Source organism: Platichthys flesus, chromosome 4 (genome assembly GCF_949316205.1).
Source record: "Platichthys flesus chromosome 4, fPlaFle2.1, whole genome shotgun sequence".
In the NCBI taxonomy this organism is placed as follows: Eukaryota; Metazoa; Chordata; class Actinopteri; order Pleuronectiformes; family Pleuronectidae; genus Platichthys; species Platichthys flesus.
Genome location: NC_084948.1, coordinates 19,939,035 through 19,954,236, shown reverse-complemented (window position 1 = coordinate 19,954,236; position 15,202 = coordinate 19,939,035). Strand labels below are relative to the sequence as shown.

Sequence of the window (15,202 nt, the reverse complement as noted above, 5' to 3'; positions counted from 1 at the left end):
AGCTGAAAAATACACAGCAAGGACATCCTCTCTGTGATGTACAGTAAGATGATGTACAGTAGGAGGGAATATTTTGTCTGAAAAGCTATATAAAGCAGTGATTACACACTTATTGCCCACATGCACACACTTAGGCGATGATGGGGATCTCAGTTCTCTTTGTTTGCCTCATGTGGGCTCTGGGTTTGTTTGAGCTGAACTCTGCTCTTGGTTTTAACAGGGCTGGGATCAAGTGTAAGCTGCAGGATACGGCTCATCCACCTGCCTTCTCAATGGACGGGGACTATGTGGTTGGGGGGGTTTTCTCCATTCACTACGACATGCACACAGTGAAGTATAACTACACCACGATGCCTGAGCCTCTGAGGTGCACTGGGAGGTTTGTATAACAGGGAGAAGTGGGGAATAAAAGGATGTTGGGCTGTGTGGGGACATGAATGTTTTAAATTTGTATATTGTTCTTAAAATCTTGCGGTTTTAATTTGTTTATGTTAAGTTACATGTGTTTAATAAAAATGTGTACAATGCGGCTATAGGAGATGAGATTATGATTTGTGATTCTTAAATGAAAACAATTGTTTTTTACATTTATTAATATTTCACAGAAGAAGAACAGATTTACGCTGGGAAATTAGTTGTCATTAGTTGTGTGAAATTAGTTGACTATTGACATGCATTACATCTTTTGATAATTTTGGACTGGCCTATCTATAAACTTTAGTTACTATTATTATTAATATTAGTATATATTAGTATTATTAGTAACAGTATTTGTAGTAGTAGTAGTATTTTTTAGCTATTCTTATTATGATGTTATATATGATAAGTTCTGATATTCTTGTTTTAGATTTTCTGTGTGAAGCAATCAGTAACAGCAAATTATTATTATAATTATTATTAGTCGTAGTAGCTGTAGTAGTACTAATAATAATATATATAAATAATATTTTCATTAGTAGTGATATTATAAGTACAATTACTATGCCTCTGGTTGTTCCGTTAATATGATGATAGATGTGAGTATTATTATAACTATTATTATTAGTAGTAGTAGTACTTCGTATTATTAGTATTATTCTTAGGCCTGTGATTTTCCCTTTAAAATATGTGATTCCATCCTATGTAAACTCCAACATGCTCACATACATGTGTGCATGTGCAGCATCAACTCCCGCGAGCTGCGCTTCTCACGGGCCATGATCTTCGCCATCGAGGAGATCAACAGCTCGAACCTGCTGCCGGGTTCCACACTCGGTTACCACATCTATGACTCGTGTGCCTCGGTGCTGATGGCGGCACGTCTGGCCTTCCAGCTCGCCAACGGCCAGGACCCGGAGTTCAGTTTCGGCAACGACAACAACTGCTCCCAGTCCGGAATGGTGATGGCCATCGTTGGCGAGTCTGGCTCCACGCCATCCATCAGCATGTCGCGCGTCCTCGGGCCCTTCAACATCCCTCAAGTAAATCTATTTGAGTTTCTACTCAATTCATTAATTATAAACCAGTGCTATTCCAGTTGTTTTTGGAGATGAAGAATCCCATTGTGGTGCTCCAGGTGAGCCACTTTGCCACGTGCGCCTGTCTCTCCAACAAGAAGCAGTACCCGACTTTCTTCAGGACGATCCCCAGTGACCAGTTCCAGGCCAAAGCGCTGGCCAAACTGGTCAAACACTTCGGCTGGACGTGGATCGGTGCTGTGCGCTCGGATTCGGACTATGGCAACAACGGCATGGCTTCTTTCCTGGACGCAGCGCACAGAGAGGGCATCTGCGTGGAGTACTCTGAGTCTTTCTACCGCAACAACCCGCGCAGCAAGATCCAGAGAGTGGCTGAAGTGATCCGCAGGTAAATATATTCAGTCACACAACATTAGAATACAGGAAATGATTTTATTAAGAAAGTGCAAATACAAAACAATGTAATAAATAGTACTGAATAATAACCGACTCTTCATGTTTTTTGTTTATTGATCTTATAGGCCTGAATAAAAATACCCATTGAGAAACTGTACATTCAAAACACTGAAGTTCTCATTTTGCTGGTTTAAAAAATCTTTATCCATATTAACTGTGTGCATCATGCATTACATCATCTCTCCAGGTCGACAGCCACAGTTATTGTGGCATTTGCAAGCTCTGGAGACATGAGGATCCTGTTGGAGGAGCTGTCCCGGGAGCCTTCTCCTCCTCGTCAGTGGTTGGGAAGCGAGGGCTGGGTGACTGATTCACAGCTGCTGAGGTTCTCCTTCTGTGCCGGGGCCATCGGAATTGGCATCCAGCAAGCTGTCATCCCCGGCCTGAGGGACTTCCTGCTGGATCTGCCCCTCGCCAAAGTGTCTGCGTCCCCAGTGCTGACTGAGTTCTGGGAGAGTGAATTCAACTGCAGGCTGAACCAGATAGGTAATAAAGACATAGATATTAAATAAGTGAAAAATAGAAGACAAATAAGATGAATAAAATAAGACAACATTTTAACTTACAGATGGAGAACATTAAGAACGTAATAAAGTTATTTAAAAGGATACTGACAATGTAAATGCGGCATACTAATAATAATGTGCAGTGATATCATAGCAATAACAATTATAATGATATATAATTATAATGGAACAGCACAATACAGCATAAGGCTATAATAATATCATATTCATGGTTTTGTTTTGTAAATATCAATACAGGTAAAGTCAGTTTAAAGAAAAATAATCTCATTATTTTCATAAATGTATTGATGATAAGTAAAAAGCCCAGTCTCCTCCTCGTTGTGTTTCTAGGTGCAGTCCCAGGAGAGAGTTTATGTGATGGAACTGAAGACATACAGACGCTCCAGAGCCCGTACACCGACACGTCTCAGCTCCGCATCACCAACATGGTGTACAAGGCCGTTTATGCAATAGCTCATGCCATTCATAACGCAGTATGCCAGAAAACTAACTCTACAAGAGAGTGTGACAAACTCACCAGGATAGAGTCCAAACAGGTCGGTCCAAACAAATACGTCACGTACGTACCAAGGTGAGAATGTGCTTTACATTATTGACTTCCTGTCTTCTTTAATTTCAGGTTCTTACTGAGCTGAAGAAAGTCAGTTTTTCCCAGAATGGTTATGATGTGTCATTTGATGCAAACGGAGACCCGGTGGCCACATATGACGTGGTCAACTGGCAAAGAAGAGCGAGTGGCAGCATTGAGTTGGTGACAGTGGGGCACTACAATGCGTCGCTACCGGTCGGCCAGGAATTCCAAATCAGCAGGAACCTCACGTGGATGGAGGGTAGCACACAAGTGAGGAGCCAAAAGGGAACACTTAAGTCAGCTGTGTAGCCATAGTGTGATATCTGTGTGAGTTTGTTTGTGTCTGTGTGACAGGTGCCTGCTTCAGTGTGCACGGACAGCTGCCCTGCAGGAACCCGTAAAGTGCTGCAGAGAGGGAAACCCATCTGCTGCTATGACTGTGTACCATGTCCTGAGGGAGAGATAAGCAATGCTACAGGTGAAATAAGAACACAAGGAATGTTCAACACCAGTTGATGCACCCACCGACTTAGGTAACATTTCAGACGAAGCAGACCCGGAGAAGGGCCTCTGCTGGAAGTATTATCCAGCACTTTATATTAATTATATAAAGTTGACATCAAATATAAGGCTGCTGAATATGTTTTTCTTAATTTATTTTTTCAGATTCTCCTGATTGCTTCCCATGCTCTGACGAGTTCTGGCCCAACGCAGAGAGAAAAACGTGTCTCCCTAAGCCTGTAGAGTTTCTCTCCATCCATGAGGTCCTGGGAATCATCCTGGCTGCGTTCTCCATTGGCGGCGCGTTTCTCGCCATCATAACAGCAGCCGTTTTCTTTCATCACAGGTCGTCCCCGATCGTCCGGGCGAACAACTCCGAGCTGAGCTTCCTGCTGCTCTTCTCGGTGACTCTGTGTTTCTTATGTTCACTAACTTTCATGGGAGCGCCCTCCGAGTGGTCCTGCATGCTGCGACACACGGCGTTCGGCATCACCTTCGTCCTTTGCATCTCTTGTGTCCTTGGGAAAACTATAGTGGTGTTAATGGCTTTTAAAGCGACACTTCCAGGTCGTAACATCATGAAATGGTTCGGCCCTCTGCAGCAAAGAATGACTGTGGTGTCCTTCACGTTTATTCAAGTTGTGATATGTATCATTTGGTTGGTTGTCAGTCCCCCTTTTCCGATAAAAAACCTGACCACATACAAGGAGAGAATCATCCTGGAGTGTGCATTGGGTTCAGCCATTGGGTTCTGGGCTGTGCTCGGGTCCATAGGCCTATTGGCCTTCTTTTGCTTCGTGTTAGCCGTTCTAGCTCGGAAGCTACCTGATAATTTTAATGAGGCAAAGCTCATAACTTTTAGCATGTTGATCTTCTGTGCTGTCTGGATCACTTTTATTCCAGCTTACATCAGCTCTCCTGGTAAATTCACTGTGGCTGTGGAGATATTTGCCATCCTGGCCTCCAGTTTTGGATTAATACTGTGTATATTTGCTCCAAAGTGTTACATCATATTGTTTAAGCCCGAAAAGAACACCAAGAAACATTTGATGAACAAGAATGAGTCATAGTACCTCTGAGCTCTGGGAATAGTTATGATGGCAGCACACAAGTTCTTCACCTAGTTTGTGTGAATATTTACATTTGCATGCTTTTTTCATATATTGTAATTTTGTGAACGTCTTCAAAATCTGTTGTTTTCTAATTTTACAAATAATTTACATTTTGTGCAGGAAATATGAAATAAAGTAAACTATGTTTTGCAACAAAAATAGGAGTTTTGTCTTCAATATAAAATATAAAAACGAATTGCACATCATAGTATATTAGATATGATGTAATTAAAATAAAATAAAGACTGGTTACAGTGCCCTCAAGTGTTATTGTATCATTGTTTGCCTGGAATGTTAACAAATACATGAGAAATAATCAGCAGCAAATTAAATAAATTTAAAATTTAAATCAACAACATAAGATCATTTTATTCAAGTAACAATTAAGAAAACAAGATTTGTAGAAAATATTGTTTATTTCTTCAGGTTTTTCTGGTTTCAGCAGATTCTACATTTGGGTCCTAACAGTGCCACCAAGAGGCCAAAACGTGTGGTCAGATTAATATGTATGGTCTGTATTTGGTAAATGTTTTTTATTCATATATAGCACTTTTCTTTGTCCATTAACCACTCACAGTGCTTGATCTTCTCATTCAGGTTTCAAATGGGCCAATCTCATTACATAGTGACAATATTATGTTTTATTTGAAAGAAAAAGATATCCAGTGTGAAGGGTGAATTCTGCATGAGAAAGAGTGGCCTATATTCTTTAAATTTAAGTAAAACATCAACAATGCACAACTGTGGATCAGTTGTGGATATGACCACTAGATGGAAGCAGTCAACCATCCACTTTCTCAGGTCTCGTGTGTTAACCATTATGGAAGGTATTTTTCAAACTTCACCAATATATCATCTCCCTTCACAATTTCATGTTTCCTCTCTTGTTGGATCTCAGAGTGAGTTGATTTCCTCGTCACATTCAAAATCCTTGTTAGCTCAGCTTAGATCATTATTCTCTTTGACAACCATTTTAGGAAGTGATGTAAAGGCAGGGAGGACCTAAAATACATATTTAGAAGCCACATCACATGTTACATTTTAGCACAATATTGAATTGAAATGTATCAACAACAATTTAAATCTTTTTGGGACAGTTTTTTGGGGGTTGAATGATTTAAACGACAAAAATGGTTAAATTCAATTTAGTAAATGTTTTCGTTGAGGTGTTAAATTATATATATATATATAGAATCCTGTAAGTGATTGAATTGTGTGCTTTATTTTTTATGGACAATAATCAAACGTTGTCATGGTGTTCAAAAAACATTACAAACCAAGACAAATATTAACACTACATAGATGTTACCTGCCATGTTCACTAGTATAGAGGGTATACAGCAATATACCAAATTATTTCCGGGGGAACTCAAATTCACAGATGAGGGGCAACCATTTGAAAAAAACTAATAACAACAGCTTTGCTGAAATAAGTTTTTTTGACAAGTTTAAAAACCTACCATTTCCTTTTTTTCATTTCCTCTCTTTTCACATATCAAAATAGCTCAAAACAAAACATACATCAATGCTCATGTGTTCTGAGTATGGTGCAGGTGGACACAAATTCAGGAGTGACACAAGAGGCAGGTCCAATAAAATTAATTCTACATACAAATTTGAAGCAAACAGCCAAACTAAAACCAGTGGTGTATAAAGTACTCGACAGCTATACTTGAGTAAAAGTACAGATATCTTAAGGCCGAATTATAGTCCTGCGACTGCAACCGCGGAAGGTCACGCAGTGGCATCGACGGACGATTTTTTTTCGCCGACTGTTTATTTACATCGCCACTCCGGCTCCTCATAGCCTATTTCTGGCGGAAAAATCGACCAGTCAGTGACGGGTTATACAAGTGGTCATACTTTCGGATCTATTCTGCCAAGTACTCATATATTTGGTCCATATTCGTTCTTCTAAATCTTCCGTGATTTCCACGTATTGTGGGGGCATGAAACCGGAAACTAGACTCTGAAGGGGATGTAGTAAGCTGACCAATCACATGCCTTGCCGGCTGCGTGAGGCTCGCGTCGCTTTGTCGTATAGTTAGAAAAATTGGCTGACGCACGCAAGCCGCAAGAGGGCACGAAAGGGGCGTGTTGCGTGTCTTGCGTGCATGCGTGCGTGCGTACAACCCAACTATAATTCGGCCTTTAGCCTTTTGACTACACATGTAGGCCAAACTGTAATTCACAAATACCTGGTCCAAACAGTAACAAAGTATTGGTACTTCGTTACTTCCCAACACTAGTCACTATTATCACTATGATGACTTAAATAGTGGAACAGCGATTATAATAGCCATGTTTTCATCTGCCTATTTATTGTAGACTCAAAAGTGGGAATTTTTTTTACTGTTTTCCAGACTTTACCCATAAGTGCTTTAGTTGACAATGATATCTGGACACTGAAGTTGGTAAATTTCTCATATAGACCACAACTGAGTTGTATACTTTTGTCACCTGCTTTGAGGATTGAGAAATCATATCCATATTTTCCAGAAGACACCAATTGAATTAGACTGTGGGCCGTTGTGTGGGCTAACACTGATCCACAGATTCACTTATGAAGTCAGATGACGTCTCCACTTGTCAGCCTGTAGTTATCGAAGAAAGTAATGAGTAGCGGGCCTGCTGAAATTTAAGTAATTTTTTTGTTAGTTGCACAAGTTGTTACAGACCAAAGTAGAGTTGAAAATTACTTTATTTCTTCCTAAAGCATTATAGTCAGCAGTGTTCTTATCCCAGGGATTTAACATATATATTATTTTAAAAAAAAATGCTTTATTTAAATGTAATAATATATGACCTCATCAGTTTTTTTAATAAACACATCTTTTCTGGTTTTGTTTAATCTGCTAATCATGGTGGGATTAAAAAACATAGAGTGGATCAGATTATTTCACAGATTTATCTCAAGAGGTAATTTTGTCACTTTGTGTGGCCTCGACTCATGATGGCTTTCTTTGTGTTCCGCTCTGGTCTCAATAGGATGATGTAACATTTGGGTCCAAACAGCGTCAACAAGAGGCCAAAACTAGAGGCCAGGATGGCAAATACCTCCACTGCATCTGCGTATTTGCCTGGTGAGTTGACGTAAGCAGGAACGAAGGCTACCCACACTGTGCAGAAGATCAACATGCTGAAAGTGATGAGTTTAGCCTCGTTGAAGTTGTCAGGGAGATTCCTCGCCAGAAAAGCTAACAGGAAGCTGAGCACAGCCAGTAATCCAATGTAGCCAAGCAACACTGCAAAACCAATCGTGGAGCCGGGTACACACTCATACACTATCTTGTCATTGTGATACTGGGTGTTTTTATGAATAGCTGGTGAAGCAGACACAAGCCAGGCAGTGCAGATTGCTGCTTGAACAGAAGTAAGAACCAGAACTGTCACTCTCTGGTGCACAGAGCCAAACCACTTCAGAGTTGCTCCTCCTCCTGGCTTGGAGGCCTTGAACACCGCCAGCACCACCATGGTTTTAACCAGGATACATGACACACAAAGCACAAAGCTGATGCCAAACGCCGCATGTCTCAGCTGGCAGGTCCATGCTCTGGGTCGCCCGATGAACAGCAAAGAGCAAAGGAAACATAACTTCAGTGAAACCAAGAGCAGGAAGCTGAGTTCTGAATTGTTTGCACGCACCATTGGGGTGCTGCGGTGATGGATGAAGATACCCAGGACGACAGCAGAGAAAATCATGCCCAGCAGGGAGGCGGTCGTCAGGCAGATACCCAGAGGTTCATGGTAGGAGAGGAACTCTGTTTTCTTTGGAACACAGTGGTCACGCTGGGGGCTGGACCAGAAATCCTCTGGACAGCTGCTGCACTCCGTGTAGTCTATAGAAAAAAAAGTTACCAACTTGAAAAAACTATAGGTAACACTTAAATGACTTAAGTTCTTTCAAATGAAGTTATCAATTGTATTAATATAGTATAATTCATTTTTTAAGTTGGTCCAACTATTTTGTTTGTTCAGTGAAGGATATACCCCGCTCAACGTCCACTGGGATTGGCTCCTGGCTGCTCCAGCTCAAATTTTCTCTTTCCATCCAACTCTAAAAGAGGAGCGCAAAGGTGCAGCTTCCAGCTCATCTCATCAAGGAAACCTCATCGCAAATCAAGCTCTACCAAACTCCTAGTAGCGACTCGATGTCCTGCAGGAGAACTTCAACCAGCAACTGCGCCCCACAGCTCAACAGAACCGCGAAGGCAGAAACCATACGACTAGCCAGAAGTCTTCACAGAACTGCGAACTGAATTGCAAATTCCATTTTCCCTTTTCCTCGGATGGATAAGACAACTGGGACTAACCCCTTGTGGCCGAATGTCGCGAATTTGCTTCAAACCCCATTCCGGTCATAATGCCGCCGAGGTGACGATTGTGCCTGATGGTGCAAATACTACACATACCAAGGAAGGTATTGGAAGCACTCTGGCGCCATCTAGTGGTCAGAGTGGAAAATACATACTAGCCCCTTGGGACTGTGCAGCAAAGTTATTTTGAGGTATTAAGCTGTATTTGAAATACTGTGATGATGAAACAGCAATGATTGTACAGAAACATATTTTGTTATTCAATTTCAAGCAAAAGCAGCATCAATCTACGTACCAGAGACTGGACAATTTGTTAAATTAAGGTTATGCCCCATTATGCCTAATGTCGCTAACTTGCCTCATACCTTAATTTTATATCTATTGTATATGCTTTATTGAAATTAACGATTTCCAATTAATTAAGCATCTGTATGAAAGCAAAAAACACAAATAATATTTTTTTATATAATTGGAAATTTATTCAAGCATTAAGGTGTTAAAAATTATACTAGGCTGTGCAAGACTGTTTATTCGATTTCGTGTGTTGTTTATAAGTTGGATTTGTGTTGTGATACTTTGGTTATAAGTTATTCGAAATTAAGGTAAGTTTGCTAGGCTATTCAGAGTCTTTCTTTGCATTTCAGTCTACACCCTTATCTGACTTAACATCCACACCGAAACACGCAAATCTCACCTAATTAGTTCAGACCCCCGCTACATGTCGTAAACTTTCCAGTAGGGGGGGAGGGTGTTATCCTTTTGCAAGCCATCATTTTGGGAAGCACTGTTCTTTCATCTATGTTGCGTAAGTGAATTTTGCCAACCTTTACACCGTCAAGAACTCCATAATCTGTTCATTAAATAATCTTTAATAGTAATGATCGAGATTTCGAATTGAACTATTTCTAAATAAGACTGATCTTTAAATGTAATTGTTGGTCCCTGATACCAGGGTGGTGCCCTGTCTTTTATAAATTATAATTGCAAATTTGTATTATTATTCTTAATTGATAATTGTATTGTTTAACATTCATAATTGCATTATTCTTAATTGATAACTTTATCGTTTAATTAATAATTGCAGTATTATTAATTGATAACTATTTTTATATTTTTATTACTTCAATAATCATATTTTATGATTATTAAGAATTAGCCAAGAGGTTTACCTATTATATCACAACATGATATATGATGGTATTTTATAACATTGGAGTGATACAAACCTGTTTCATTCGTGAACTCTCCCTCAGAACAAGGGACACAGTCAAAACAGCACACAGGTTCCCCCTTCTTCCTGGCCATGCGGGTTCCTGGAGGACAGCTCTCACTGCAGACTGAACGAGGAGCCTGCAGTCATCATCATAAAACATTTATTCTAAACCATTTGATATTAATATCCCATGCCATATTAAACAAGAGCATAAACCACAACAAATATATTTAACCTGTTTGGATTCAAAGTTCCAGAAGATCTTCTCGTCATGAAGTGTGAGTTCTTCACCTTTAGTTGCTGATTTCTTAACCTCACCTACACGGTAAACTTTAGTTCCTCCATCAGGAAGCCACTGCCAGTTCATGATGTCATAGATCGGTAAGGCATCGCCGTTTTCATCAAATGACACTTCATCACCAAATGGTGTGGTGAAGTTTACCTTCTCCAAGTAATACATAAGCTACAATAGGGAGCAAACAGAAGATACACATAATATCAGGGAGAACATGTTCCTTTCTTGATGAGCACAAGCTTTCAGAATTTCATACAAACTACATGAAAACTTATCATCCGTAAATGTACAATACACTTTAATTTGTTACATTTAATTACTTGTGTCAAAGAGATTATGTTTTCACCCCTGTCAATTTGTTTGTTGGTATGTTTGTAAGACAGATTACATAGAAACTACTAATTATCACAAAACTTGGTGGTAGAATTCAAACAATTAAAACATATTTTTCCGGATCAAGGGGCTGATCAATGAATTTTCCTCATTTTCCAAGGGAAAACTTCATGGATCTTGATTAAAAAAAAATACATCCACATTTATGGGACTGATATCTAGTGTGTACAATTTGATACACCTTGGTTTGGGCTCTACTGAGTTCCATGCTTCGACCAATGAAGTGTATATTGTGTATTTTGTCTTGAGATTTTTTCTTATACTAAAATAAAATAAAGAGTAAACGCTACCAGGCCTTGTCATAACACAATTTATAATATTAAAGTGTCAAACATGGGGGATCAGTTTAACAAAGGGTTAAGTGTAAACTTCACACCTGCCATGGCTGCAGGCTTTGCACAGCAGCACAGCTGTGGCTGCTGAACGGTCCTCCCCCTGGCTCACAGCGCAACAAGTCATCAAGCGCGTACGCCAGAGCATACACTGCTTTGTAGATATTGTACTCAGGCCGGAGGTTAGAGACATCTAGAAACTCTGTCTCCACCTTCTCGATGTCTTCATCCCCAGTGCACAACGCTCCTGCTGCTTCCATCCAAGCTGCCGGAGCTGGAGCAAATTTACACTGAAATGTGTGTTCCCAAAACTGTCTCACCTGAAATGCATTTAGAGGCTAAAATCACACTGTATTTCATTATTATACAATGATAGATCTGCTTGTAAGATTATAATCTCACCATGCTATTTCCATTGTTAGTGTTGTTTTCTCTGTCAGGACGGATGTGTAACAGAAAGTCCCTGAGTCCTGATATTTCTCCCCGACGGATGGCGAAGCCCAGTGTTCCGCCCAGGTATGGCATGAGGTCAGGGGACTGCAGCACAGCAGCTGATGTCCAGGCTTCACTGGCCATCCACTGCAAGCCTTTCACATTCTGCCTCACCACCTGTGCATTGCATTATACTGAATATATTTATTTCAGACTTATGTACAACAGTTTTAATTTACTTTGTAGCACAAAACAATTATAAAATATAGAAAATACAAAACTCAAACCAGTGTAATACACTTAGTAAGAGACACGTGCACAATTTAAAATGAGGTTGACTCTCAAATCTTAAGTTATCACAAGAGCTAGATAAGTAAATACCTCTTTCATTAACTGTATCATGTGGATCTGATGTGCAAACACGATGACCACACGAGCTGTGGATTTCTTCATCACCTCCACAATCCTCCCTAGTTCGACTGGGTCGTCACCCCAGGGTAAGATCTCCGTGTAGGCCAGACAACCTCCACCGGACGCAGCCAAGTCAGGCTGAAAAGATCTGGAAACGTGGAGTCCGTAGTCATCATCACTGACCAGCAGGCCTGCCCACGTCCAGCCAAAATGTTGGAGTATCTGAATCATGGCGCGCACCTAAGTGAACAGAGGGAGGGATGAGTGCAAGATTCTTGTCCTGAGTTAATTCTTCTTATGGTGCTCTTTCATTTAAATCCAGTAAGGAAGTGAGGATTTTGCCTCAGGCACAACGTTTGAGGCAAAATCCAGGCGACATCTTTGAAGTGCAAACAACCTCCTGTGTGCTATAATTTGTATTTGTTATCTGTAGATAGAGTTTCACCTGAAAAGCATCACTTGGTATTGTCCTGAAGAAGGACGGGAATCTTTGACGGTCACTCAGGCAGGAACACGTTGCAAAATAACTCACCTGTTAATAAAACAGCAACATATGGGATCCATACAGCAATTGCTTCTGATACAAGTCAGTAAGAATTAATTAAATAATTCATTAAAATAAAAAATAGGGCTTGCAATACAATTTACCTGTCTTAATCAAACCATTTATCATCCCAGATTTATTCAAATGAAGCATCAAAAGCAAAGCTAAGATTGAAAAGAAACTTACAATGGGCAGTTTGAATAATCCTATCACATCAGAAGCGGCGATAGAAAACGTTGAGAAGGGATCACCCACAATCCCCAGGACTGGAGGAGGCCCCACACAGGCCTCCTGAAGCAGATAGTCCTCCTCTCGACCGCTGGCCAGAGACAAAGCGGCACTGAATCCAATCACCAGCGTGGCACAGTTATCGTACAGACTGTATCCCAGAGTCACATTAGGCAGCAGGTCAGCGCTTCTGTTGATCTCTTCGATAGCAAAGGCCATGGTCATGGCATGTCTGAAGGCTGGAGGGTCAAAGCTAGCACATAAACAGACACAATTAACCAGCTGTGAAGTTATATATGTTGATATGATACAACTGTTGAATTCTACAGGAGCGTGAGACTTACCCCTGGCAGCTGAGCTGAGTCGGCTCTGAGGTGAACGTCAGCTCAGGGAACACGGAGGTGTAGTGGACGTCAAACAACCCACCCAGAATCACATCACCAGGCTTGTGCATCCCATTGAGATAAAACTGCCTCCTTAGCTTACAGGATGAGGAGTGAGAGGAAGACTCAGACGAGAAAAGGGAGGAAGGGAACATAATCAACAATGAGAAGACATGACAGAAGAAAAATGTTCCTAGAAATGGCCCCATTACTGCCGTCCGTCCTTCCAACCCCATCTCTGTTCTTAATGCAGGAGTGCTTGATTTTATATGAAGGGTAGTTTTCTCTATAGTTTCATCCCGCCCACCAGGGCTTGGGTATACATTTAGGGGAGGGAAAGCTCATATCAAATTTATACACATGATTTCATAATTCACGCACTTTGATTTGAATTATTTTGCTTTTGTAAAGGTGGATCGTGGTCATCTTCAGTTTCCGTCACCATGAACTATCTTGAATGGAAAGATCAATAAATCGTAAATCTGTATATAGCAAAAGTATGAATGAAAAAGGAGATTAAAGACTGGAACAAAGCAAAGGCATCAAGTGCTACTCATGAAATTGAGATGGTATCATGTCAGGTCGAAGAGAACTTTTGGTGTATATACTTTTTTGAATGGGGATTTGTTCTCCCTCACTATAATAAACCTCCTTGTAGAGATGAATCGGTGACCCGTCATTTAAAAGTAAAACTCTACAGTCTGTTGAATTAGAAAAAGCGGAAGTAAACAATTGCACATTTACTAGTGTTTCCGGTGAACTCATGTTTTAAGGGTGGTTTCCTTTAAAATACTAAATCACTTAATAATTCAAATTAAATATAATGAAACCATTTCTTTGTGATTTGGTTGAGCCTTCGTAGATCTTTGCATTTTATAAAAAAACACACTGTTTGTATGACTGTGGGTTGTTATTGCCCATATTAATTCATTTATTTTTAATTATTGTTTGAATCACTGTGTTTTGAGTTGCATGTATAGGTGTGACTCTCTGTCAGACTGGCTACAGTGCTGAAGAGAAACCTGGGGTTGTTTTTGTTTTCTTCTATTAGTTTTGAATAGTAAGCAGCTCTTGCTTTGTGGAGAGCCTTTTTATATTCTTTAACACTATTCTTCCAGTCTATGAGATTTTCAACATGGTTGCTGGAGCGCCACTTCCTTTCTGGTTGTCTTGATAATTGTTTTAACTAATTTGTCCGGGAATTATACCATGGAGCTAATTTACTATGTTTGACACTTTTCTTTTTTAGAGGCGCTATTGAGTCTAATGTTAATCGAAATGAGTCTGTGTCGTATCTTTCAAGAAGCAGTATCTTGTCGATGTCTGTGTTTGAAGAGAGGAGACGCGGACCCAGAACTTGCAGCATAACAGAATTTATTACACAGAAGTTTCACAGGTCAGACGGGCTCCATGGAATGCCCGGAGAAATCACAAAGGCCAGATAGCGAAAATCTGGCTCGCCTCTGCCAGGCAAGACCTTTTAAAGAGGAGGTGTTGCAAACAAAGCTATAGATCAAATGATGTAGCACATAGGGTCTATGCCTAAATTTGGACATGTTTTAGTAACTTTAAGTTGAAGTCACCCGCTATCGACGAGGTGGTCGATCTCAATGGATCCCGGGTTTTTAAAGAATTTGTTTGTTATATCTATGGATAATATGGGTTTAAATGTAATGGATTCAACAAGAATAATAAAGTCACCAAGAATAATAATTGTATTGGTCTTAAGGACTAGGTTTGATAAAAACTCAGGGAATTCCGTTAAAACTTCGGTATAAGCCCCCGGAGCACGGTAAACTACAGCAAGTATGATTGGCTGTTGGTGTTTCCTGGATTGGCGTGGAAGACTGAAAACAAGACATCAAAATGAGTTATAGATGAGTTTAGGTTTAGGATTAATTGATAGACTGGATTAAAAATAGCAGCAACTCCACCTCGTCGCCCAAATTCTCTGGGAGCCTGTGAATTTATATGACTGTGGGGAGTAGATTCATTTAGACTGCCAAATTCATCAGGATGCAGCCACGTCTC

General features: G+C 40.3%; 2 protein-coding genes across 2 annotated transcripts; one reads left to right on the top strand and one right to left on the bottom strand.

Moving 5' to 3' along the window:
- Positions 1 to 233: 233 nt before the first annotated feature.
- On the top strand, positions 234 to 4,582 carry LOC133951813 (extracellular calcium-sensing receptor-like). The gene is made up of 8 exons (XM_062386001.1): positions 234 to 379; positions 1,163 to 1,460; positions 1,556 to 1,845; positions 2,101 to 2,369; positions 2,771 to 2,976; positions 3,060 to 3,281; positions 3,366 to 3,489; positions 3,678 to 4,582. The coding sequence occupies exons 1-8, from the start codon at positions 273 to 275 to the stop codon at positions 4,580 to 4,582; spliced, it is 2,421 nt and encodes an 806-aa protein (XP_062241985.1). The 5' UTR covers positions 234 to 272.
- A 2,970-nt stretch (positions 4,583 to 7,552) lies between these two features.
- On the bottom strand, positions 7,553 to 13,302 carry LOC133952375 (extracellular calcium-sensing receptor-like). Its single transcript, XM_062386788.1, has 9 exons — positions 13,133 to 13,302; positions 12,747 to 13,041; positions 12,462 to 12,548; positions 11,987 to 12,256; positions 11,576 to 11,782; positions 11,218 to 11,493; positions 10,389 to 10,616; positions 10,167 to 10,290; positions 7,553 to 8,463 (listed from the first exon to the last, which is right to left on the bottom strand). Exons 1-9 carry the CDS (start codon positions 13,240 to 13,242, stop codon positions 7,553 to 7,555), a joined length of 2,508 nt encoding a protein of 835 aa, XP_062242772.1. The 5' UTR covers positions 13,243 to 13,302.
- Positions 13,303 to 15,202: the final 1,900 nt, after the last annotated feature.